This window comes from Ambystoma mexicanum, chromosome 7q (assembly GCF_040938575.1).
Source record: "Ambystoma mexicanum isolate Mex_15411 chromosome 7q, UKY_AmexF1_1, whole genome shotgun sequence".
Taxonomy (NCBI): Eukaryota; Metazoa; Chordata; class Amphibia; order Caudata; family Ambystomatidae; genus Ambystoma; species Ambystoma mexicanum.
In genome coordinates, this window is record NC_090941.1 from 1,157,216,723 (window position 1) to 1,157,244,344 (window position 27,622).

Below are 27,622 nucleotides of genomic sequence, written 5' to 3' on the forward strand. Positions count from 1 at the left end.
GGGGCAGGGGATAGACATCCATAGCCATGGGACAGCTACGTAGAGTATGAGTGTGCAGGAATACATTCCCAAGACCCTGAGCACAGTGCACCCCACCCACGCATGCAATCTTGTCACACAAACCATTCCATGCAGTGTACCTCCATACTCACTCACACCAAGCACCACATGACGACTGAACAAAATGAAAGTTGAATGCATGATTGATACTGTCTTCAATCCTACTTGATAGCATGAACTGCATGACGCTAATGTAGGTGGCCTTGAACTCAAACCACACCCTATGCACCCCACAGGCACACGGCAAACCCAACGGGATGAAGATGATGGGGAGGAGGCCACACCATCACAGCGCCCAAGGCAGCGATCCACCACCAGCACCACCACCCCACAAAGAGGCCGCACGGAAGGGAGCCGACGCAGGGCACCACCCACTTCACCACAGCGCAGCCCTTCCAGACTGCAGCAGCACCCATATGCCCACAGGGAGGCCATGGCCAGCTCACCCCAAGCCGCCACCAGGCATATCCCTGATGCAGAGGAACTGACCTGTGGATCGGAGCCTGACGTAGGAGTGACACCTCCACGTGCGCATCATGCAGGAGGACTGCATTCAACCGGAAGCAGTGACACAGAAGGGATGGTCACACCACAGGGAACCCCAAGGCCAGGCACACAGCAAGCACAAAGCCCACACGTGCATGTGCGTCATGTCTCCACACCACAGCCTGACGAGGACACGCCATCATATGGCAGCCTTGAAGACCAGCACTCAGAGCCTGGCAGCCCAATCCCAGTCGGTGACATGTCCCCATCCAGCCCCCCCCCTGACAGGGTACAAGTGGCAGGCCGGCACCTGCCACACCAGGGGTGCCCTTCATCACAGGGGAAGCAGTGATGGGCCGACTGGACGTGATTGAGTCTAAACAGGCCAATGTAGAATCAATGGCCAATGTGCACAGCCGGCACATCAAGGCTATCAGTGCATCCATATTCCATGGATGCAATTACATAGCGTGTGACGTAGAGCAATGTACCGCTGCCCTGACAGGGTTTGGACAAAGGGTGAGGGAGTTGTGCGAGGCAGTGTCAGCACTTGCTGAGCAGACAAGGCAGGGAAACAACCTCATCCGACAGCACATGCAGGCAACCGGGTCAGTCCCTTCAACCTCAACCACACCCACGGAAGGATCCCTTGAGCCATCTCCTAGGCGCCGGTCTATGCACCACCTGAGGTCACACACACCAGAAGGGCCCAGACAAGGAAAGCGCCCACAACCATCCTAGTTGTACATGGCATTGTTGTGGGTGTCCTGATAAGGAACAGGCACCTACCTGCACTGTTGTGGGGAGTTCACTGGGGGGAGGGGGATTGTGTGCTGGGTGTTCACTGGGGGGAGGGGGATTGTGTGCTGGGTGTTCACTGGGGGAGGGGGGATTGTTTGCTGGGTGTTCACTAGGGGAGGGGGTTTGTGTGCTGGGTGTTCACTGGGGGAGGCGGGATTGTTGCACTGAGAATACATTACTGTTCACAAATCACAAAGCATGGACATTAGTGATTGTGTAATATTGCTATTTAATGTTGAAGTGACATTTGTTCAATTTAGCCATCACCCATTTTAGAAAAATACATCAATCAATCCCTGTCTGGCCAACCTCCCCTCCCTCAGCCCAACCCTTTGTGCACGTGCCACACCTTCAGGCACGCCATCACCCTCACTCTCATCCTCAGGTGGCTGCAGATGAGCATCAGGGGGCAGTGGCATATTTCTGCGACAGCAGATGTTGTGCAGCATGGCACATGTCAGTACAATTTTGCCAACCTTTTCTGGTGCATACATCAATGCCCCTCCCGTGCGGTCGAGGCACCGGAAGCATGCCTTCAGTAGTCCAAATGCCCTCTCTACGCAGATCTGTCTACAAGCATGGGCAGGGTTGTATGCCCTCTCCGCTGCAGTGTGTGGATGACGCACAGGGGTCATGAGCCACGTGTACTGGGGATATCCAGAATCACCTGCAAGGGAGAGAAAGCCGGTATGGGGAAAAGGTAAATCCAGTGGGTGTACAGAGCTCAGTCATCAGTGTCATTTTGGCATACTTGTCATTAGGTCAATAACATTATGGAGTGTGCTTTGCTTCGAGCAGCATTGAATCATTGAATGGAAGGAGACACCTAAGCACTACAGGAGGCTATTTAAACCACACCCGATGGATGAATCTTGCTTTGCGTTATTCTGCATCCTCTGCAGCAGAACGCTCATCGTGTCTTCTGCATCTGATCCTGGGCCTAAGGAAAAAGGCTTACCATCCTGAATCCAGTCTTCAGCAACACCTATAAAGACAAGAATGAACAGGTTAGCATTACGGGCTTCAGTGACAGCTCTTCACTTACCTGGTCCATCGGCTGTCACCAACGCCTCGCGCTGCATTCCGGCATCTGAAAGACAAAGGCTTACCTACTCTTCGTGCGCTCCGGAGGTCCTCACACTGCATTCCGGCATCTGAAAGACAAAAGCTTACCAACTCTTCGCACGCTCCGGAGGCCTTCGGCGCTGCATCCCGCATCTGAAAGACAAAACAAGGTACGTTTAAAGACATTGGGGAACTTTAATACTCACGTGCCATTACTCCTTTCCACATCTAACCCAGTGGGTATTCCGGCACCCTGCAGCCGCTCCGAACTGGTACCTGCAAAATAAAAAGACAGTTAGAGCGCATCGTGAAGCAGGCAACAAGCGCTTACTTACGTGCTTCCAGGCGCTTCTATTCATCACACGGGCTCCATCTTCAACTCACTTCAGCCCGTCATCCGCCATCGCCGGAACCCTGCAAAACAAGAAACATCATTACTAAAGACTTTAAAGACATTAGAATTACTCGAAACTTACCGTTCGTGCAGTAAACGACAGACAGCAGTCCTCTGAAGTCAAGAGGCCTGCTCCCCTTATCCAGTGAAGAAACTGGTTACAGCACCCTGCCCCGAGGCAGATGGAGAGCACGGCGTTCACTTACCTAAGGTGAGAGCGTTAACCTTTGGGGTTCTACAGGAGAAGAGAAAGGGAAGAAGAGAGAGACATTCAATAACCCAGTTCCTTAATCCCATATTTTCTATCTGCAGACATCTTACCCTTCAAGACAGACATACATTGCACAGAGGTCCAGCCCAAAGAGCCAGCCGTGTGTTACACATCACCTTTGAAGATACGGTATACGCCCAGTCAAGACCGGCGCCTCTACGGGAATCAGGTGAGCGTTACACCAACTGACCATCACTCAGGGACCAGGGTGTTGGCCTGACCCTGGGGATGGCTGCCCGCCTTGCTGGTGCTGCTCTGCTCCTCCTTCTCCTCATCCCCACCACCCCCTCCTCTACCAGGGCCCTGGCCTGGTTGGCTGGCCTCTGTAGCTCCAGGAGCAGCAGGTAGAAGTCCACATCAAGGATCCTGGCTCCAAATGGCAGCATGGTGTTGGGGAGGATGTGTTGTGCAGGGGTGGGTCCTTTGTAGGCCTCTGATTTTCATTGGTTTCACCTGGGCCATTATTGCTGTCTCCTCCCTGCTCCTGCTGGTGTAATGGTGTAGGGTAGGGTGTGTTGTGCATGAGTGAGTCCTTTGTAGGCCTCTGATTTGCAGTGGTTCCACCTGGGTCCTTATTGCCGTCTCCTCCCTGCTCCTGTTGGTGTAATGGTGTTGGGGAGGCTGTGTTGTGCAGGGGTGGGTCTCTTGTAGGCCTCTGAATTGCATTGGTTTCACCTGGGCCCTCTTTGCTGTGGCCTGTGTTCTTTTACCTCCAGCTTTTTTCTGGGCGTATTTTCGGCGGATTATCTGCCGCTTTTCTGGCGCTAATTGTGCCTACGCCGGACGTGTGATTACAAATGTTTTAGCGCCATTGGTTACTGGTGCTTTTACAGCCGACGCTCGTACAGCCGGCTGTACTTGCGCCTTCTGTAATGGTGCTGGCGGTATTTGGACTCGTGATCCGACAAACCCTTAAAATCGGCGCTGATAGCGTTAATGCCGATTTTGAGGGTTACCGCCGAACTCGTGATGAGGCCCAATGTCAGGAATGGGTTCGTGGAGTAACTGATTAATTGGAAAAATTTGAGGCATGCTGTGTGCGAATAAAAAAATGCTCAAGCCTGGGAAATTAATCCAAGCCATTGATGATCTGGTCATCTCTAATGAGAAGACCATCTACTGGAAAAAAATCAAAGGTCACTCCAGAATTATGGCACCAGACAAAACTGGAAATGACTTGGCTGACCAGTTGGCCAAAACCAGAGCCATCCACAGGGATCTCATAGAAACCACATCCTTGTTGGGGGGAAATCCAGGTCTCTGCTGTCACCAGGTCACTAACAAAGACCCAAAATGAACTCTCAACTGGCCAGTGGAGTAAAGAAAGCCCAGATGCTGATTTGATTACTGCACAAAAAGGGTACCCGATTATTGGGAAAGGTAATCAACTGATTGAAGAACCCATGAAGTTTTTCAAAATGTTCTGAATCCAAGATGGTTTATTGGTACAGAGATCCATCTCTGAATGTGACCAGTGGGTGGTACCTACCTCATTGCGAAGCCTGATGTTAAGTTACGCCCATGACGCGGCTACTGCCAGTCATAGGGGGTTTCATACAATGTTAGAAATCTTGCCAGAGGTCGCATACTGGCCACACATGGGTCAGGACCTTGACCTATAGTTAAAGGGGTGTCTTGTCTGTGCTCAGTTTCAGCCAAGTTCCCTCACACATCGAGCTCCCATACAAAAAAGGGGACTGACACTGCCTTGCTTGGACTTGCAAGTCGATTTCATCGGGCCCTGTGATTAGCTCCTCTAGAGGAAATAAGTACATGTTGACTGTGACATGCTTGTTTACCAAGTGGGTGGAATGTCTCCCGGCCCCAAATTGCAAGGTAGAAACAGCTGCTGCCCTAAGGATCAATCACATATTCTCACATTTCGGCCTCCCCCAAAGGATTGAGTTGAAACGAGGAAGTCATTTTACCAGTGAGGTGATGACAAAGATGTGGGAGATACTCGGGGTAAAGAGAAAACTCTACATTGCCTACTGAGAAGCCTCAAGTAGGGGAGTTAAGAGGTACAATAAAAATGATTGTGAGCATCTTGAAGAAGTTTATGGCGGTCTCTGGACCTAGTTGGGACATCCATTTATCACTTGTCCTGGTGGCCATCAAGTGTACACCATCCTCTGTGAGAAAAATGTCACAATTTGAGCTCATAACTGGACGGAAAATGGTGCTACCTCTGCATCTGCTCTACAGAACTCAAGAGCAGACCCAGATAAATGCCTCCACGTTCCCTGAGTACATTGTGAATTTATGAAAACACCTTCAGCATGCTTTTGCTTACGCTCAGGAAAATTTAAAAAAGTCAGCAGAGGGGATGAAAACCCACTATGACTTAAAGTCCACCAGAAAGAGTACCAAGTAGGAGACAGGGCTACCTGTACAATTTCCCAAGGAACCAGACCAAAGACCAAAAGGTTCCTCCCCTCCTAGAGTGGCAACGTTGAAATTGTAGATGCTATCTCACCTGTTGCCTATAAGATCCCCATCCCTAAAGGAGAACAGACGGAAGAGAAATGGGTTCACATCAATCAGTTGAAAAGCTGCCATCCACGACAGATTTTGCAACTGATTGAAGAACCCAGTGAGGGTAGAGCTCAGAAACCATCTGTAGAGTAAAGGTAAAGAATGGAAACCCAGATGGAGAAAATCACACATTTACATGGAGTAAAACAATGTATACTTATTTTGAAGTTATTACGAACAATTGTCATGTTCCAAAATCGTGATGCATAAAAAGGCTTGTGTATCTTGTTGTTTTGTTGTCAATCTGCACATCAATATTGGGGGAAATTGTATTGTATGAAATACTTAACCTCTCTTTTATTCTTGACAGATTAAATAGCTCCTCACTCTACAGGTCAGAGGTGGAGGTGCCGGAAAGGGAGGGTCCCAGGACCAAAGCCCAAAATCCGAAAAGAGTGGAGTGCAGACCAGAGCATCACTCCCTCAGGACCAGGAAAAGTACAGACGTCCTCCCACAGAGATCCCTGGAACAAACCCAGGCCACAAGAAAATGGACACCACACTCTCTCCTTGCTCTTCTCTCTGTCTCATTAATCAAAGATCCAGGAGGGGCAACTTGTGAGATGAAATATAGCCCCTGGGTACCAGAAATAAAAAGGCCAGAGTCAGGTATGAGGCTCAGCAAAACACAAGGCCAGCGCGGAAATGATGTCCGACATAAGGCCTATGGAGCCCAAATCAAAAGGAAAGAAAGTGGGCCTCAATTCCAAAATGCAGAGATGTGAGCAATGCATTTCATGAAGGGAAAGAAATACACATGGCAATGATGTTTGACAAATACATGGAGAGCTACACCCACACATATGAAACATCAGTGCACAATATCTTCAATGGGATGCCAGAATTGTGTTCAAGCAGCTGGAGTGAAACAGAGTATTTTACATGTAAAATAAATAAACAAATGCCACTTTAATTTTCCCTCATCTATATTAACAACATGCTCAGCAAAATGCCCACCAGACTTTCAAGCTTGGGCATGGCGTTCTCACATACATGTACCATTCAGAAATACTATGCATATATTGTTCAATTGTTTCTTATATACGATGTCATTTAAAGCAATTGTGTGGGAGTCTGAGAGGCAACGTGCTGCAGGCCATTTCTTCAGAGGTGAAACTAAACTCCAGGACTTCCCTCTGTTGCTCTGGAGATTCAGGCCTGGTTGTCTTCATCCATCAGTGCCCTTCCTTAAAAATGCAAGCAGGAATACTTTTAAGATCATAAATAATAAGTGAAGACCAGATAAAGTCAGGTATGTTCTGCAGCACTTGTCACCTCCAGTACCATAAAGAAAATCCATTAGTGGCAATTAGGCAGCTCTGCTTACGTCATGTGCCTTAAGAGAAGAAATGAAACTTTAAAAAAAGTGATGGCCCAGCAAAGGTGGTGGGTAACTGCACATTGACTTAAAATTAGAGAAACACATTTTATCGCATTAACTGGACATTGTACTTTGCACGACAGTCATTCCAGGCTTTTATTAAAGGTGATAGCCCACCCCTTCTAACCATGCTAAAACGATTTTGGTGGGATAAACACAACTAACTTTATTAATGAAAATGTGATTTGGGCGTGCAGAGTCCATAAGAGTCTTATCTTATTTTCGTTAAAATATAGTTCTCAAAAAATGTATTCATGTATGTAAAGATTTGGAAATTAAGGGCACTTGCCATGTTGAGATATTTTGTCAGCTCAATGCAGACCAAGTCCATCTGTCAAAGTGGGATGATGAGATCCCTCCTTGCACAGCTGTCCAAAGCACCCCCCATGCACTTGTCCTATCATGACACAGGTGGGAGGGGTGTAGTGATGACTAGCCAATCCCTTTCACGAGAATCATGACAAGTGAGTGATGTAATTTGCCCTATATATAAGCAAGTTTGCATCAGAGTGTGACCTGCTGCAGAAATCTGGCGAGAAACATCCCAGCGGAGAGAGCCTGATCTTGCAGTGCAGACAGGAGCCAGGAGACATAGAAACTGACTTGGACCACTTGAAGGAAAGAGAGGTCCAAGCAGTGTGTTCTGATGCTCCCTGATGTCCAATCCAGATCTCTCCTGTAAGTAGAACTACCCCCAAAGCCCTAGATTGTTTCGACCGTATATTTTTCAAGCATTGTGTTAGTTATTTCCCCATTGAAAATATCCTGTTTGCTTCTGTAGATCGTTAGCCTATTTATTGAAGTAAATCAATTAATTCCCCCATTAAATCCACGTGATCTGTACTGTTTGCATTCAAAACCAACAATCTTTAACAAATGTGTTGTGAGCCGGTATAGACATAAATATTTGGCAGAAGAATTAACCCCAAAAGCCTTGTTCCACGTGTGTGTTCAGGGTGTAAAAACAAAATTCCCCTAAAAACAAAATTCCCCAGTGACCCCTTCAAGTGGGTATCCCAGTATTGCCTGTGCATATGCAAGGTGCAAAACAAAATTGCCACCGTGTACCCATTGTGCTCTGCAAATGAATTTTCTATCTGCATTTTCTTTCTTCCATTGCAGCTGTGCTAAACATCCCAAAATCGATTTTCCCATTGTGCTCTGCAAAATTATTTTTCCCATTTGCATTTTCTGTCTTGCATTGCATCTGTGATTTCAACCCAAAACCAATTTTCTCATTCTGTCCTGATAAAAAAAACAAAGCCCTGTGTGTTATTGTTAGGTGTAGCAAAACACATTTTTCCCCTTTGCATTATTTGGCATGGGCGATGCAGATGTAGGTCACACATGAGAGTTCTATAGCTCACATAATTTGGCATGGATGGCGGAGATGTAGGTCACATATTAAAGTTAGATAGCTTGCCTAGTTTGGGATGGGTCGTGGACTTCACTCGAAGTGCAATGGTTGCATTCACATAACACAGCAATGTAAGCAACAAAGTGTTAATTAGGCATGACCTGCATCAGAGTGTGGCATGTTTTGCATGACAAGGCTTATTGTGAGACGTTCTACCACTGGTCATGCTGGTGGACCTTGCAGCACAGACCTGGACGCGGAAGTATCCGGCATGCAGACTAAGTGCATAGATGTGAAGTGCCAGCAGGAAGGGCCAGCAAAGACCTGTCTCTGGCAGTGAGCCCTGCCTGGCCCCTGCCTGCCCCCTGCACCACCCATTCTGTAATGGGGAGGGACCAGCGTGCAGAGGGATGATTGAACAGCATACAGTTATGAAGAGCAGGAACAAAGGTCAGGTTTCACTAGTCTTCTTGCTAGCTGCTGGCAGAATGGACTAGTGGTTTGGGTGTAACTGTGAGTGCTTCACCCTCATCAGTCCAAAAGGCTAAACGCAAGGCCACTGTTTCACCACAGGAAAGGGAGGTGGCCAAATAAACACACACAATGGGTACTCTTGAGTTTTATCTCAAGCAAGTCTGAGCTAAGGTTCAGGGACAAGGTTTAGCCGAGCGCCATAAATCGGGGAAAGATATTGATCCCAAGTGATAATGACCCTCCAGAGGCCCATAAGGCTGTTTATGTTAACACACGGTGGAGCAATACAAAATGAGGACATGTTGTGCTGAAGTAAAAAAGAATTGCTTTAATACTGCATAAATAGACAACCTGCATTACTACCTTAAATGTGGTTTTGTTTTTTAGATTCTAAATAACATTGTTGTCCTGAACTTACGCATGTCAATTGCAACTTGGTTGAACTAGAGCAGGTTTACCATGACCTTGCATGAGGTGTTATGTAAAAGTAAATGGTTTCTCTATAAGAAACTGAAAGGGTTTGCCACTGTCTTTCTCTCTCTCTCTTTCGTGTATTAATTAGGATGTTGCAGCAAAAAAAGTACTCACAGAGGGGAAGTGTCCTGTTGAAACAAGATCTTACCTGACAATTGCATTGTTATTTCCCTCGGTTCTTCAGAAGGAAAAAAAAAGATTTTCAGAATGCAGTCAATTCCGGTAGTTATTGGCTGCACTCTACATATTCCGTTTGGCTGAGAGGATGCCATTAACGATTTCCATGTGCTAAGGTTATTGCCTATTCTGTCTTTACCCACCAACTGTCTGCTGATCAGATGTTGAATGTATTCCCATGTATTCAGACTGATAAGTATATTGAACCCATCTGCCAGCTACACATGTGGAGGGCTAAGTTCTCAGGCTGGCAGAGCGAGAGGACCTTTCAAGTCTCCTTTAGAGAGGGCTTAGAAATACCAACCTGTACTGCTGTGTAGTGTTTATCTTCAGGTTAGAGTGACTCTCGCCATGGCAACGTGGCAGAGCACCCCGACTGCACTCTGGGAAGGAGAGTGGGGTAGTCATACTTAAAAATAGTTCATTTGAATGTACATTTCAACCCCTTTGCACATTTACACAAGTAGGGGTCTGTTCTTGTGCATTTCAGTGTGCAAAGCCCAGATCTCGAATGGGCTGTGGGTTGAAATGCACTAAAAACAAACCCGTCCGCTGAGCCTGTTTTACAGGCACAGGAGGGCGGGGGAGGGCCGCAACATGATGGGGTCCTTTCTGATCCTTTAATGCATAAGTGTGCCAGCAGAGGTATTAAACACCACTGTCACATTAATCGGTCCTACAACCATTCTGAATAAGACCGGGGATAGATGGGCAATGTTGCCCGAGGGCGGAGGCAATGTGGGTGAACCAAGCTCCATGTTGGCTTTGCTTCTCTCTGCCATTTACCTCTCATCACACTGGTGTGTTGTGACCACAGTCTCCTCATTCCATATTTTCAGCTCTGATAACGAAGGCAATCATGGTTTCATGAAAACACACGGCTCTTTATTGGTTTTGCATGTTTTACACACACTGATTGTTTTCTATAATCATCATTGCAATTTGTTTGTTCATTGAACTTAAACATTCAAAAGGAGTAATGTTCAGGCGATTGGGGCGAGGCCGACGTAGTTGTTAGTTCGGTCAAACACCACGTAGTATTCCCTGATGAAGACGTCGCCCAGGATCCAGAGGTCCACGGGGGTTTGCTGGACGTTGAGGGTGCAGTAGTTCTGTGAGGGGACAGGGACACATGTGTTAGCCTCAGGCTTGTGGCGTGACTATTCACTGCATGCTTTGCTCGCTGAGGTATCTCGCGCGGACACACGGAACCTTCTACCTTCAGCAAGGCTTGCACCAAACATTAGATGGAACTCACCCATGTTACATTGCTATATTGTACGCCGTGATACCCAAGGGTTTGGGCGTGTAATTAAATGAAATAAATAAATAAAGAACAATATATTGCTATTGCGATAAATCCATGATGTCCGGGCTCCTATCTCAAAGAGCACGGCCAGGTCTCAGGTGGCTGCAGGGTCACACAGAGGTCAGACTTCCAAAAGCTAGACACTGTCATCTTTAGAGCCGGTGCTCAGCATTGGCTCTTTAACCCCTGCTACCGCCGACCCCCTCACACTCTTTCTGCCACCTGATATCCCGGTGCTAACAGGATATCATGAGTAGAGGTGGAAGGGTAAATCCCCATTGTCGTGGAATCCCACAGGACTCCACAGGAACGGGGACACTGAAGAACCGGCTCCGTTGCTAATGGTGTCGGTGCTTCAGTGAAAACTCTGCTGGTAGGGACCTGAACATGGGAGTTCCATGGCCCCTACAGACAGACTCGTAGTTTATGGTCAGGAAAGGCTGTTGGTACATTGCTACCGGCACCCTTATTTCCAGACTGCCAAACGTGTAATGAGGCCCCTTAAATGTATGGGCCTCATTACACGGTAGGCGGTGAGCCATGGCGCTATTAGCGCTATTAGCGCCATGGCTCATGCCGGTAAAATACCGGCACCGCCTTGGCGGAAAGGGGATTTACCGCCCCATCCCAAGGTTGGAGGGGCAGTAAATCCCCCTTCCGCCATTGCCCTTCCCCATTCCCATTTCTGCCCCATAGGGCTCTATGGGAATGGGGAAGGCGCTAATTACGGCACCGCAATTTTGCGGTGCCGTAATTAGCTCCGAGGTCCTTTAGCGGGTTGGTATTTAACGCCTGCAAAAAGCAGGCGTTAAAACTCCAACCCACTAAGGGACCTCGTAGTAAGGCGGCAGGGATTTACCGGTACCGGTATTTTACCGGTGCCGGTAAATCCCTACCGCCTACCGTGTAATGAGGCCCTATGTCTTTACTTTATCTGCAGCCACTTTGTTTTTTTAACCTATTGTTACCTTATCGTCCCCTCGCTTTCACTTCTTCTAAATTTCAGTTTGTCATTTCAGGGGAAACCCATTTTACCCCCTTCTTTTAACACTCTAATCCTGCTCCTAGTCCAAACTCTAATCCTATGCTAATACCTTACCCAAGCCCTTATCATAACTCTAATCTTGATCCTAGCCCTAATAACTTATATTTACTTAACTACCATATTTCCCCCCATTCCAATCCTGTACCACTCACCCTCTCCTTACCCGCACCCTTAAATATAACCCTAAACCAAACCCTTACCATAACCCCAATCCCATCTCTTACACTGATACCTAACCTAAAGCAATATCTAATCCTTGATATGTGCCTGACCCTGTGACGATGCAGACATGTTAAAGACAAAAAGTACATGTTTAAAACAGTGATTGTAGAACAGGCAAGTACACCCACTCAAGTCTGAGGAATAACAAGAAACACAACATGAATCAGTCCTTTACCTGGTTGATGTAGGCACTGGCAGGGACCGGGTACTGAACGCCGTTGATGTTGAAGACCATGTCGGGCAGAGAGCCAACAGAGTTGCAGTTAACCACGTACTGACGTGCAGAGGAAGAAACGAGATTGTGTTACACTCATGAGTGACCACTACAGAGATTTCTGGTGGAAGCAGTCCAGCTATTTTCAATTCTGGGCACTCACTGTAGTTCATATTTACAGCCTATGGCTTAGCTCTGTTCAGACTAGATATTGTATAGAAAGTATGGAGAAAGTGAAAAAGAATATTTAACTGAAAACCATTTTTTGCCCTACAAAAACATTCATGCTTGAAGTACAAGCCACCACACAGCAAGTGCAATTGTCAGTTCCTACTATTACAAAATAGGCAGGACAGTCTTATTTATGACAGTCTTAGTCATGAAGGTCTTAGCAATGACAGTCTTAGTGATGCCGGTCTTAATCATGACAGTCTTAGTCTTGACGTTCTTAGTCTTGACAGTCTTAGTCATAACGGTCTTAGCAATGATGGTCTTAGTAATGAAGGTCTTAATCATGACGGTCTTAGCAATGATGGTCTTAGCAATGATGGCCTTAGTAATGATGGTCTTAGCAATGATGGCCTTAGTAATGATGGTCTTAGCAATGATGGTCTTAGTAATGAAGGTCTTAATCATGACGGTCTTAGCAATGATGGTCTTAGCAATGATGGCCTTAGTAATGATGGTCTTAGCAATGATGGTCTTAGTAATGAAGGTCTTAATCATGACGGTCTTAGCAATGATGGTCTTAGCAATGATGGCCTTAGTAATGATGGTCTTAGCAATGCTGGTCTTAGTAATGAAGGTCTTAATCATGACGGTCTTAGCAATGATGGTCTTAGCAATGATGGCCTTAGTAATGATGGTCTTAGCAATGATGGCCTTAGTAATGATGGTCTTAGCAATGATGGTCTTAGTAATGAAGGTCTTAATCATGACGGTCTTAGCAATGATGGTCTTAGCAATGATGGCCTTAGTAATGATGGTCTTAGCAATGATGGTCTTAGTAATGAAGGTCTTAATCATGACGGTCTTAGCAATGATGGTCTTAGCAATGATGGCCTTAGTAATGATGGTCTTAGCAATGATGGTCTTAGTAATGAAGGTCTTAATCATGACGGTCTTAGTCATGGCGGTCTTAGCAATGATGGCCTTAGTCATGACGGTCTTAGCAATGGTGGTCTTAGTAATGATGGCCTTAGTCATGACGGTCTTAGTCATGATGGTCTTAGCAATGATGGTCTTAGCAATGATGGCCTTAGTCATGACGGTCTTAGCAATGATGGTCTTAGCAATGATGGCCTTAGTCATGACGGTCTTAGCAATGATGGTCTTAGCAATGATGGCCTTAGTCATGGCGGTCTTAGCAATGACGGTCTTAGTCATGACGGTCTTAGCAATGATGGTCTTAGCAATGATGGCCTTAGTCATGACGGTCTTAGCAATGATGGTCTTAGTCATGACGGTCTTAGCAATGATGGTCTTAGTCATGGCGGTCTTAGCAATGATGGCCTTAGTCATGACGGTCTTAGCAATGATGGTCTTAGCAATGATGGCCTTAGTCATGACGGTCTTAGCAATGATGGTCTTAGCAATGATGGTCTTAGCAATGATGGCCTTAGTCATGGCGGTCTTAGCAATGATGGCCTTAGTCATGGCGGTCTTAGCAATGATGGCCTTAGTCATGACGGTCTTAGCAATGATGGTCTTAATCACGACAGTCTTAGTTATGATGGTTGTAGTAAGCATATTGTAACAGCATGTGTGCTATAACACTTCAGTACAAAGTGTAACTGTTCGCAACTTGACACTGTGGCTTATTCTACTTGTGAATATGTGGGAGTCCGTTAAGCAAGTCATTGGCTTCTACTTGAGCAAATAGCAGAGATCAAGGTGCTCGGGTCCCTTCACAGAGCATGTTAGTGTGTCCGACTGCCATATCTCGCCAAACCATACAAATGCGAGTCAATGACCTAAGGGTTTTCTGATTCATTCAAACTGCAAGAAACAACCACATGGCAGCAAAAGTGTCTTTGGATTTGAGTGACCAATTACAGCAGAATTTAGAAGTAGGGGAGATCCATTCTAAAATGAAAATCCATCTCAGAAGATAACATTTTCCTTGCAAGCTTTCTGAGCTAGAGCTTTGGTGCCTTCTCAGCTTTGGCTCTGTCTCCCAAGGATCTCTTGAAGATATCACTCTTTGGATTCTACTTTGCTGGTCCAGCTAGAATGTAATGCTGTTTCTTATGTTGGTAACAGCTATTTGTGATCTTATTCTCGGTCTCAGCTTCCACCCGGACCTCTCTGCCACGTAGCTCCCGATATATGGCACTACGTGGTCTAGTGCTGAACTCCTCCAAGTTTGAAATAATCTACTTTCCGGCCTCCAAGTCCTTCCTCTCATTCTGTATCCCATCTCGTTTCCACCTGAACTAGTGTTCCCCTCCCGCACCCAAGCACCATACGTTGGGGTCCATTTTGACAGTGACCTTAACTTTTACCACTTTATTACTGCTTCTTCAACTCTGGCGACGGTTCATCTGATGAGCATCAGTAAAATCCACTCCCTCCTTACTTACAGAACTACTACAACCCTTGTCCTAAGCCTGCCTAATGGCCCAGACTCCTCTCTCACTCTACATCTTGTGTACTCGTGTTAAGGCACTCAACTTTACGACCCATGGACAATATATATGGTTCCCCACACTTTTCCTCTTTCGATCATCCTCTGATTGTTTTCAAATCGCTACATTGGCTTGCCTCCCCCTCCCACTTGCCTCACCAATAAATACAGGCCTGAATCAAAAGTCTCAGTGCATGGTATGTGAACATAGAGTGCATAGGTCAGGCCGATATATAATACAAGTACAAATCTCACCTCGCCGTTCGAGTCCTGATAAGCTCCGACAGCATTCTGGATGTTTGCTACCCCAGAGGATGAGCCGGCGATGAGAGACGTGCCAGTGTCTACGATGGCCTGGCAGCCGCCATTGCAGGCGATGACGTTTCCGTTCATGGTGACGCTGAGGTAGGAGACAAAATGAGAACAGTTACAGAAAGTTCCTACACATAACGCTTAGGTGAGCGTAAACTATTAGTCTGCCAATCCTGTCCTGGGAATGGCCTCCGTGTTTTTACTTGCTCCAATATCATATGTCCGTTTCATGGTAGCATCCCCCGCATAAGCAGGACACATGTGCCCACCGCCATCTTCTCTGATGGCCTCGCGAGACTGTATAATAGTCACATGCAGAGAATGTGCTATCAATGTGAGACACATGTCTGTCTTCCCTTGAGGATACTGGGGTGTGTGTGTTTGCTCTACAGGTCCTGTGAAGCCAACCTGCATTGCATCTGGCTCCTCTTCCATGTCACAGGATGTGCAACCATGAGGACCATCCACAACCCCCAGCTGCGGACACTCAGACACGAGAAGCAAGGGCCTCCCATTGGCTCCCCCGAGCAGGTGACACTGAGTTCTGGCCTCATATTGGCCTGTCTCTCACAGACATCTGCTGAGGCTGAGGGCTAGGCAAGAGATCCTGGACTTGCAGAGCTAGGCCTGTCCCTCTTCAATGCACGGGTAGAGGCTCCTCAGGTCTTCTTTCTAAGGTTTGAGTTACATCCTGTTGGTAATAGTAATGATACTGTTTTCCAGTAGTCATGTGACCTTGCTGCCTTCACTGTGTACCTTTTGACTACTGTGTATTATGTAATCTTTCATTAACAGATCTATTTTTGGATTGGAACCTCAGGGGATCATATTGCCTTCTCTTTTCCCCTCACCCCAGTTGAATCCTGCGCTGAGGCGGTTCTTGGTCGTTGCATGCATGTGGGTGGGGCAGTTGAATCCTGCGCTGAGGCGGTTCTTGGTCATTGCATGCATGTGGGTGGGGCAGTTGAATCCTGCCCTCAGGCGGTTCTTGGTCATTGCATGCATGTGAGTGGGGCAGTTGGATCCTGCGCTGAGGCGGTTCTTGGTCATTGCATGCATGTGGGTGGGGCAGTTGGATCCTGCCCTCAGGCGGTTCTTGGTCATTGCATGCATGTGGGTGGGGCAGTTGAATCCTGCGCTGAGGCGGTTCTTGGTCATTGCATGCATGTGGGTGGGGCAGTTGGATCCTGCCCTCAGGCGGTTCTTGGTCATTGCATGCATGTGGGTGGGGCAGTTGAATCCTGCGCTGCGGCGGTTCTTGGTCATTGCATGCATGTGGGTGGGGCAGTTGAATCCTGCGCTGAGGCGGTTCTTGGTCATTGCATGCATGTGGGTGGGGCAGTTGGATCCTGAACTCAGGCGGTTCTTGGTCATTGCATGCATGTGGGTGGGGCAGTTGGATCCTGCGCTCAGGCGGTTCTTGGTCATTGCATGCATGTGGGTGGGGCAGTTGGATCCTGACCTCAGGCGGTTCTTGGTCATTGCATGTATGTGTCTTGGGCAGTGTAGATCTTTCGGCAGGTCGTGCTTATTAAATACGTCTGAATTTCTCTTTAGTTTTAAATGGTTAAGGCCTTCCCGCCTGGAGACAGATGGACCAGACTGGGCAATTCTCGGGGTTGCACGTGGGGTGGGGGTGTTTGCCTTGCAGGGAGCAGCTGGAGCCCCTCATTGTGATCACCGGATGTGGTCCTGGATGCTGCTTGGGCTTCACCATCCAGTTCATAGTCACCTCAAGCTTTGTGCGAGTGATGACGTGGGATGTGGTCCTGGATGCTGCTTGGGCTTCACCATCCAGCTCATAGTCACCTCAAGCTTTGTGTGAGTGATGACGTGGGATGTGGTCCTGGATGCTGCTTGGGCTTCACCATCCAGCTCATAGTCACCTCAAGCTTTGTGTGAGTGATGACGTGGGATGTGGTCCTGGATGCTGCTTGGGCTTCACCATCCAGCTCATAGTCACCTCAAGCTTTGTGTGAGTGATGACGTGGGATGTGGTCCTGGATGCTGCTTGGGCTTCACCATCCAGCTCATAGTCACCTCAAGCTTTGTGTGAGTGATGACGTGGGATGTGGTCCTGGATGCTGCTTGGGCTTCACCATCCAGCTCATAGTCACCTCAAGCTTTGTGTGAGTGATGACGTGGGATGTGGTCCTGGATGCTGCTTGGGATTCACCATCCAGCTCATAGTCACCTCAAGCTTTGTGTGAGTGATGACGTGGGATGTGGTCCTGGATGCTGCTTGGGCTTCACCATCCAGTTCATAGTCACCTCAAGCTTTGTGTGAGTGATGACGTGGGATGTGGTCCTGGATGCTGCTTGGGCTTCACCATCCAGTTCATAGTCACCTCAAGCTTTGTGTGAGTGATGACGTGGGATGTGGTCTTGGATGCTGCTTGGGCTTCACCATCCAGTTCATAGTCACCTCAAGCTTTGTGTGAGTGATGACGTGGGATGTGGTCTTGGATGCTGCTTGGGCTTCACCATCCAGTTCATAGTCACCTCAAGCTTTGTGTGAGTGATGACGTGGGATGTGGTCCTGGATGCTGCTTGGGCTTCACCATCCAGCTCATAGTCACCTCAAGCTTTGTGTGAGTGATGACGTGGGATGTGGTCCTGGATGCTGCTTGGGCTTCACCATCCAGTTCATAGTCACCTCAAGCTTTGTGTGAGTGATGGGAGCTTCTTTTAGGATAGGTGACTCCCACACTCTCTTTGCCTATGCACGTGCTTCCCTTTTGTTAATCTGCTTTTGGATCTGTTCTGTGTTTTCCCTAGTCCATATTGGCTTCTTGCTACGTGGTCAGAGTTGTGAGGAAATTATTGGTAAAGATGTATACGGTGCAAAGACCTGCATTATTCACTGACCCCTTTGATGGGCCTCGCAAAGGGATACCGGGCACCGTTAAGGACATCGGTGCCGGTAATCCCATTGTGCCCTATACCGAGGTCCCTTAGCGGGTCCCTTCCTTAATGCCTGGTTTTACCAGGCGTTATGGACGGGGCCCGTTAAGGGACTTGAGAGCTAATAACGGTACCACAGTTATGCTCAAATGGGAATGGGGAATGGCTTTTTCGATGAGGACTTACCGGTCCCGCAAAGGTCGGAATAGACCGGTAAGTCCCCATTGAACAAGGGCGGACTCGGTACCAGTATTGGAGGTAGTCATGGCGTTAATAGCGCCATGACTACCTCCAACCTCGTAATGAGGCCCGATGACTCCTTTGCCTATACCCGGGAACTCTCCATACTGTCCTTCACCTACCCTCTGCTGGTCTATTGCTTTACAACTGGGATATCACCTGTGTGCTCTATAGAAGGTCACAGGACAAGAAGTCCAAGGTATGGGAGTTGTGTCAAGGGTTGTTTTTTAGGAGCTTGTTGAAGGGTCAGCCAACTTCCTAACTCTTGGACTTGACCAGATGTGTAAGCATTGCGATAAAGAATAGCGTGGCTAGATGTGCGGACGATAGCCTGAGAATGCCTTGGCATTCCGGGATATCCACATTTCCTATTTCTCATGGAACACCCTGGAGACAGCGCTGTACTGGCCCAAGGTAACCAGGGGAATCAAGGCTGGACATCTACATCTGTCATTGTTTTATGTAGCTTTAGTTGTTAGCCTCATAGGTACATACACACACATAGACCCAACATACGTATAGGAACACACATCGACAGGGTAGTGCCTACGTATGCGCATAGCGTTAACTGCATGTGTATGCCCCCATATAAGGGTACAATGCAACGGTATCCATAATAGTTTGCCATAGGCACTGCTAGAATGGTACACATGTACATTAAAGGGGAATACAGATATAATTAAGTCAATTTAAGAAATTAGGTGTAGCCTTTAAATACTGAAGAGTTGGGGCGTTGATGTTGGGAAGCAAGTGTGTGACACCATGTGAGGAGGGCACGCAGATGGTGCTCCTCCGGAAACAATGGCCACACTGGAAAACTCAGACAATTCTGCATATTTTTGACTTTGTTGTGTTTATTATCTTTAGGTTTTCAGCAAATTTTGATTCTGCTAAATGTCCTTAAGCTTAAAAAATGTAATATGAAGGATTTCAGATCTAAGGATTTTCTACAAATACCTTGAATGGATCTACACATTCTGCCATCCTGTACGTCACGCCAGAGGTTGGAACCCATGGTGGGGTATGTAGACGGGTCGGGTTCTGGATCCACTGAATAATGAAATCCAGTTGGGTTTTAAGGATGGCCAATGAATGGGCAGTCTACACCACTGGAGGCCATCACCTAGTCTCTCATGCACGTTGCGTGTGGATCTCCTGGAGGTCGGACTGGATTCCATCACACAGTGGATTGAAGAATGAGGATAGAGCTCTGACTAACCAGAGCTGGGCACCTCTTAGGGCAGATTACAAACCGCGCACTGGCCTCATCAGACACCACAATGCACCCCCTCCGCGCCCAGGTCAAGTGAAAACAGCATCAAAGCAGATGAGGGGGCCAGTCTAACCTTAGGCCCGTGGATCACAATCTTATTCCAGGGCCCAGCCTAGAAAGCGGTCTGGCTATGCTCCTGGAGAATGGCAATACCCGGTTGGGCCAAATGTCTGTGGCTAGATTCTGGCTACCTCAGGAGTGTTTCTGTATAATTTACTTTCCTGGTGGTTACACAAGTCTAGTGTTACCAGCTCTTGAAGTCCTTGGCCAAGCACTAGGAAAGCACCCTAATGCACTGCAATGGATTCCTGGTGTACACAACAATATGAATGCACTCCTATTATAAGGAATAGCATGGAAACGTGCTGATAAAGAACACACTCTCTGCTGATACTTAAAATCTTGCGGTCAACGTTATGCGATGGTGTATTGTGCAAGGTCTTGGCTATGAATGCTGTAGATTTAGAAGTGCAGCTGAATGTCTTCCTGTGTGAAGGTCATGTGATTCGCCATCTTGCATTGGGGTTAGTCCCATCTGGGTCTATGGATGTGGTGCTGAGTGTACCTCTGTACACCACAGATAACACTTGGTTTAGGGTTGCTGAGGTAATGGCGTGCCTTACAGCTTTACAGATAAATTGGCTGAACTTATTCAACCTTTGCTCTTTACACATGTACTCTACCAAGAACGTGTTTGCTTCTTCCAGTTGCACAATCCCAGCTCTAACATTTCCTGTCTCAGATCAGGGGTTTGTCCCCCAAGACTTCCTATTGTGCAGAGCTTGGCGTCTATGGGGTGTCTATCAACAAATGCATATGCTAGGAATTTTTAAATTTAATTTTAAAGTAATGGCGTCCATTCCTGATTTTCTTCCTTCATTGTTTGTGATACTGGCATCTGATTTGGGAAGGCATGTGCACTACACAAACTTCTAAACATATGTCCCAGTAATCCAATAAAATGGATGACATGGTGGGTATCTTGCTATTTGTACTAGAAAATACATTTAGGCAAAACCCTTGCTCAGGGATTCTATAGTTTCTGTTGACATATTTTTAAAGATGCAGAAATGTAAATAAGACATGCACTGTCCATTTGTGAAGGGAGCTTTGGGCCTGCATATAATGAGGTCACATATCTTGCATAGTGAGCCATTTCCAGCTCTATGCCCCCAGAAGGAGGTACCTGTCCACGGTGATCTGCCAGTAGCCCTGGGAGGAGAGAGGGATCCAGTTCATAGCGCCGGAGTAGTAAGAAGTTTCATATCCTCCGAAGATCACCACGCTCCCGCTGGCTTCGTTCCTGCAGAGACGAAGAAGAGGGAGGGACTTGACTTCTGAACCATGAACATAGAGAAGTTCTTAGAGGTGTTTGACAGGGGAACGCTGCACTGTGGGATTCATCAGAGAGTCAACAATGGGCAACATCAAGCATTAACAACAGTTACATAGACTACAGAGAGGCAAATAAGGCTGGAGGTAATGCCGACACATTGGCAAAAGGGCATTACCTGATCTGTACACATGCATTGCCCATGCATATGAAGTAATACACTTGTGTGCGTCCGCATTCACTCTTACAGAAGTGTGCGGGTGCAGCAAAACACAATGTGCACGAAATTTCGTTGACATTGGTGATATTTAAAATTGATCTCCCAGGCTGTATGAACACCATCTTGTATATGCATAGATGGCACACCAGGCCCTGACTTACGCGCTCAGGTAGACGGAGAAGAGATCCTGCGAGAGCAGACCCTGGCTCCACATGTTGTCAAAGACAGGGGTGGCTCCGTCGGAAGCAATGCTCGGATATGCCACGCCCAGGATGCCGTCAAACGGCATTTGGGAAAAGAAGTCGGCTTCAGTGTAGGCCAGACCGAAGACTTGGTTTGTAACTGTGAGGCCTCCAACCTGTGAATGGAAGTACGATAATGGTATTAACCAGTAATCAACACTGGAGTTAGCAGAAGACGACGACTCAATGTCAAGGCCTGTAGCGCCTACCTGGACGGTGTCGTATCCCAGGACTCCAGTCATGCTTCCTGTGCCATACCCAATTGACAGGCTTTGGCTGGTGGCCTGGAACGTGGAGGAGCTGGAAGGGTTAAACTCGTTGTGATTTGCTGCGGATAGAAAATGTTGCTTTTTAGTGCCTGTCACTCATTAGCATTAGTTACAATGGTCCTTGCTATTTTCGGGCCATCCCAGTGAGCCGGTGGCCCCTATGATCCTGTTTAATTTTGCTTATTGGATCTTATTTGAGGTCACAGGAGAAGCTCCTAGATCACTTCAAAATACACTTTAATAAACAATGCAATGCAGCATACTGTACCCCCAAATGGATTCCCAGGCATCTTAACCTGATTCAACATTGCAAAGATCCTAGCGACAACACGATGGACATTACCTGACACCCGCCAATCAAATTGTCATTCATGGAGCAATGACATGAGGCATCAATAGCCCCTCCCTCCCACAAACACCCCACCGCTTTGCCATGTTGCAAGTAAATGGAATATTGCGCAACTCAATGTTACTCAGTGTAGCAACCTCAGAATATTACACAACTCAATGTTACTCGGATTAGCCACCTCAGAATATTACACAACTCAATGTTACTCAGTTTCGCGACATTGTGATATTACATGACTCAATGTTACTCAGTTTAGCGAACTCAGAATATTACACCACTCAATGTTACTCAGTGTAGCGACCTCAGAATATTACACAACTCAATGTTACTCGGTTTAGTGACCTCAGAATATTACACAACTCAATGTTACTCAGTTTCGCGACATTGTGATATTACATGACTCAATGTTACTCGGTTTAGTGACCTCAGAATATTACACAACTCAATGTTACTCAGTTTCGCGACATTGTGATATTACATGACTCAATGTTACTCAGTTTAGCGAACTCAGAATATTACACCACTCAATGTTACTCAGTGTAGCGACCTCAGAATATTACATAACTCAATGTTACTCAGTTTAGTGACCTCAGAATATTACACAACTCAATGTTACTCAGTTTAGTGACCATAGAATATTATACAACTCAATGTTACGCAGTTTACTGACCTCAGAATATTACTCTACTCAATGTTACTCAGTTAGCAATCTCAGAATATTACCAGAAATGACATCTGGAATAATCACACTTTTACAAGTCTGCTTATGAAGAAACAAAAAGCCTTCAGAGGAGACATGTTTAAATTACAAGAACCAAATAAAAGAAAATAGTCAAACTAACCTCTTAACTATAATGAACAAAAATCTACTAAAGAAAGCCAGTGCCTTTTTTTCTCCAAATTAAACGATTTTGTTTTTTTTTGTTGCAAACACAGAGGTAACAAACATTGGAAAATAACAGACCAAGGAAGATACCATCATGTTGGACCAATTCATAGAAAATAATGGAACAACTATTTGCAACATCACTTACAAGGTGTGCTTCTGGGAACCATCTCAAAGGAAACACCCCTAGGGTCCAGACACACCAGTTCCTGTTTGGGCACATTCCATAGCTCTGGCAAAGCCACCACCGTTGGGTTGCAATTATGGCCACATGAGCGATTGTAATCGATGTCGCATCCCCAGGGAATCCTTCTAATAGCTACCCAAAAAATCGAAAATGCTGGTCCTCTGACTTTCTACCACTCAAATCAAAGAGCACAAACTGGGCTTCGTTCCATTGGCAGACTAAGGAAAGATGTCTTCTCGTGATAGGAGGGAAGGAAGCGGTGATCCGCCATGCATTGCCTTAGGAAATTTAATGCACATTAGAGCCTCCAGTGACAGGAGGGAAGGAAGCGGTGATCCGCCATGCATTGCCTAGAGCCTCTAGTGACAGGAGGGAAGGAAGCGGTGATCCACCGTGCATTGCATTAGGAAATTGAAAGCACATTAGAGCCTCCAGTGACAGGAGGGAGGGAAGCGGTGATCCGCCATGCATTGCCTTAGGAAATGTAATGCACATTAGAGCCTCCAGTGACAGGAGGGAGGGAAGCGGTGATCCGCCATGCATTGCCTTAGGAAATTTAATGCACATTAGAGCCTCCAGTGACAGGAGGGAAGCAAGCGGTGATCCGCCATGCATTGCATTAGGAAATTGAATGCACATTAGAGCCTCCATTGACAGGAGGGAGAGAAGCGGTGATCCGCCATGCATTGCATTAGGACATTGAATGCACATTAGAGCCTCTAGTGACAGGAGGGAAGGAAGCAGTGATCCGCCATTCATTGCATTAGGAAATTGAATGCACATTAGAGCCTCCAGTGACAGGAGGGAAGCAAGTGGTGATCCGCCATGCCTTGCATTAGGACATTTAATGCACATTAGAGCCTCCAGTGACAGGAGGGAAGGAAGCGGTGATCCGCTGTGCATTGCCTTAGGACATTTAATGCACATTAGAGCCTCCAGTGACAGGAGGGAAGGAAGCGGTGATCCGCCATGCATTGCCTTAGGAAATTTAATGCACATTAGAGACTCCAGTGACAGGAGGGAAGGAAGCGGTGATCCACTGTGCATTGCATTAGGAAATTGAATGCACATTAGAGCAACCTTACAAGAAAGACAACTGATCCAAAAGTGGAAAATGGACAGGAAAGAAGTGGTCCCAGCAAGGTTGTTGCACGTTTAATGATTATTGATATTATAGTTATTGATCCATTGGAGATACTTACAGCAGGCACTACTGGTGCAGGAGGTAGATGGGACCCAGAGGTTGGCTGAACCGCTGTCAAAGATGACATTGAAGTTCTGGGGCGGTGTCCCGATGGAGATAGTTCCATAATAGGTTGTCTGTCAGAATGCAAAAAAACAGTATGCAATGAGTTCTCATTCCAGCAAAAAGAACTGTGTTATGATATGATGTGATATTTTATTTGTATCGTGCTCGTACATGAGTGATTTAGAGCGCAACAAGGCAAGGGAGGGGAACAGGCGAGAACAACAACAATGATCTTACTAGGCCCAGTGACATTGAGAATGTGCAAGTGCATGGGAGAGAGAAAGGGGAACAAGTGCATGGAAGGGGGAGAGTGCAAAGTGCAGAGCAGAGGAGAACAGATACATAATAAATACAAATAGATAGAAAATTGAGTCAATAAACTGTGCTAGTGCAGCCAGCAAGTAGCAAGAGCTGTGTTTACGGCAGCAGACTGGGTAAGACTGATAAGGGCAGAAAGAGAAAAAAAAAGTGTGGGGGGTGGTGGGGGACTGTATGGATACAGATACAGTCACCAGTGCAAGGGGTGGCCAGGAGGCAGTGCACGAGGGCTGCAGGGTTATGAGGTATCTGTCCCCAGGGGACAGAGGGTGGCCAGGTGCGCAGTGCCAAGAGAGAGCAGATCTGCAGGGCAGAGGGGGTGCAAAGGCAGAAGCAAACAGGAAGGTCTTGAGATGCTTCCGGAACTGGAGATGGTTCTCCTCAAGTTTCAGAGTGGCAGGGAGGCTGTTCCAGAGGGAGGCCCCAGCCGAGGACTGAGATCTACCCTCAGCTCGTTTCTTTGAAAAACGACTGACCATGAGTTAGTTAGAGGTAGAGGAGCGAAGAGCTCGAGAGGGGATTTATTTGCGGAGGGATAGCTGAAGCTATTTTGGACCCAGGCCCCAGAAAGCCTTGTGGACAATGCAGAGGGTTTTGATTGTAATCCTTGCATCCACTGGGAGCCAAAGGAGAGATTTCAGAGCTGGAGAGATACGATCCCAGGGCTTGAGGACAAGGACAAGTCTGGCAGTCCTGTTCTGGATTAGTTGTAAAGGGCGGAGAGTAGAGACAGGTAGATTTAGAAAGAGGCTGTTACAATAGTCCAACCTAGAAAGAACCAGAGCTTGGGAGACAGTGAGTTACTGGGGGAAGGAGAGGAAAGGCAGAGTACCTCTGAGGAGGTGCAGTAGGAAGTTTGACTTTTTAGTGACCTCAGAGATGTGGGCGAGAAGGAAAATGTGGAGTCAAAGATGACCCCAAGGTTCTTAGCCTTGCAGGTGGAGGTAGGAGGATGGCCAAGGGAGGCTGGCCAGAGAGTGAGGGGAAAGGATGGTGAAGGTGTGCCGATGAGGAGGATCTCCATCTTGCTGACATTCAGACAAAGATCATTGGCGGCACACCAATCATAAATGGCAGTTAGGCAATCAGAGATCAGAGAGGGAGAGGAGGTGGCTGAGGGCAGCCCGAAAATGAGTTGAGTGTCATCAGCATAGCACTGGAAATCTGAGCAGAAAATGGCAATGCAGTGTGCTAGAGTTGCCATGTACTGGTTGAAAAGACAGGGTGAGAGGTTAGACCCGTGGGGAACACTACAGGTAGAGAGGAAGATAGAAGAAAGGAAGGAACCCAGTTGGACCTGGGAGGGTCAATCAGAGAAGAAAGAGGTCAGCCAGGCTAGAGCCTGATCAGTTATACCCAGAGACGGTTGAGGATGGTATGGTTGACCGTGTCGAAGGCAGAAGAGAGATCAAGAAGGATGAGGACAGAGGGAATGTTAGAGTCATGGTTGGAGAGCAGATCTTCACGGATGTTCAGGAGAGCAGTCTCTGTGCTTCTGGCTGCTCTTGAGCCAGACTGGTGGTCATGTTCTACTCTCTGCACCAAGTGAAAGAGCTCATGCGTAGTGGGTAGAGGCAGTGACATGGAATGATCTTGGCTAAAAGTTGACGATATCAATTTCCAGATAACCAACACAATATCAACACATTATTGGAACAGAAAGGTACGATATTGTTTTATGGGTGCATCAGAAGGAGTTAAATCAGTCCCCTGATTGAAACTGTTCCTAATTAAGAAAGAACCACATGTATCTTCTTGAGTTAAGGCATGTGTATGCATCAATCATATTGAAAGCAGCCCCATAGAGTGCACTAAGTGCATTTTGCCCTAGCGGTGGTAATGGTGATAACGACTCACCAGCAGGCTGTCCCGGCAGGTACTGGCACTGCCCAGCCTGTGTTAAGCTGGGTTGCGGCCATTAATGGCAAGGATGGTAGATATCTAAGTTATGCTTGTCTCAATGTGACCTGTCAATCAGTTTGTGGTGCATGGCTTCGCCTTGGATTGATCTAAGCAAGGACAGTTAATACTCTGCTCTAAGGTGATAGTAGTAATTACTTCTGGCACCATCACAAGCTATTGTTCAGAAATCATGATATGCGGCAGAGGTTAAATCACAAGTACCATAGTGCCGCTTTGTGAGGAACGAGGAACTACCTGGGGAAATGTCCGGCAATTTCTCTCCCATGCTCACATAATGCCCCAATCTGTCGACATATTAGAAAATTGCCCTCAATACTATCCCTGCTCTTTTGAACATGAGTTTTCAGACTGGTATCTTCACGGAAATGTTGCGACATACATGGCGCACGGGCACAATTGTGCTAGCATAAACTTATACTCGTGGCCCAATTAACAGCTGTGCCCTTTCAATGAGCAAAGCGCTCAAGTGGGATTGTTTAGTAAAATGATATGGTGGAGGTTGTCTATTATAAACAAAGAATCTGCGTGGCTCAAGGGCAGGAGGCCACAGTGACTACCAAGCTTTAGGAGTAATGTATAACTATGCTGCCTATGCGCCGGTGTGATTACTTGCTTTGTGAATCCAAGATGGACAACATGATCGTTGTGTGCTCTGCTCAGCACAAGCATAAACAACACGATAAAAAAAGAAACTAAATGATCACAGGAAGCTCTTGTTGAGGGTCACAAAGGGTTTGGGGGGGATGTGGCATGCGTCGAGAGAATGACTCACGTCCATGTAGTTGGTCATCGGCTCGGTGGCCACCTGTGCCGCCAGTCTTGGGAAGTATTTGGAGGCCAGATTCACTTGGTGAGTCTTCAGAAAATCCTTCAGCTTCCCATCTTCCCTGAGGCGATCCCGGAGGGATTTCCCTTTGTGCAGAGGAACCCTAAAAGGAAGGGGCATTGGGTACAAGTTGGGTGAAGTAGAAGGAGAATAAAGCATTCAGAACCTTAATGTATTGCCTTTCTTCTAAGAAGCGCTTA

At 47.0% G+C, this 27,622-nt stretch overlaps 1 protein-coding gene across 1 annotated transcript; it reads right to left on the reverse strand.

Annotated features, from left to right (window-relative positions):
• Positions 1-10,361: 10,361 nt before the first annotated feature.
• On the reverse strand, positions 10,362-27,519 carry LOC138528291 (pepsin A-like). The gene is made up of 8 exons (XM_069639754.1): positions 27,369-27,519; positions 24,309-24,426; positions 21,625-21,743; positions 21,335-21,531; positions 20,807-20,923; positions 15,147-15,291; positions 12,227-12,325; positions 10,362-10,587 (listed from the first exon to the last, which is right to left on the reverse strand). The coding sequence occupies exons 1-8, from the start codon at positions 27,384-27,386 to the stop codon at positions 10,459-10,461; spliced, it is 942 nt and encodes a 313-aa protein (XP_069495855.1). The 5' UTR covers positions 27,387-27,519; the 3' UTR covers positions 10,362-10,458.
• Positions 27,520-27,622: the final 103 nt, after the last annotated feature.

Excerpts from the sequence above, each read along its gene's own strand:
- LOC138528291 (XM_069639754.1), bottom strand. Across the intron at positions 21,532-21,624 it reads TGGGATACGACACCGTCCAG|GTTGGAGGCCTCACAGTTAC; the intron begins GTAGGCGCTACA and ends TTCCATTCACAG. Across the intron at positions 12,326-15,146 it reads ATCAGGACTCGAACGGCGAG|TACGTGGTTAACTGCAACTC; the intron begins GTGAGATTTGTA and ends TCTGCACGTCAG.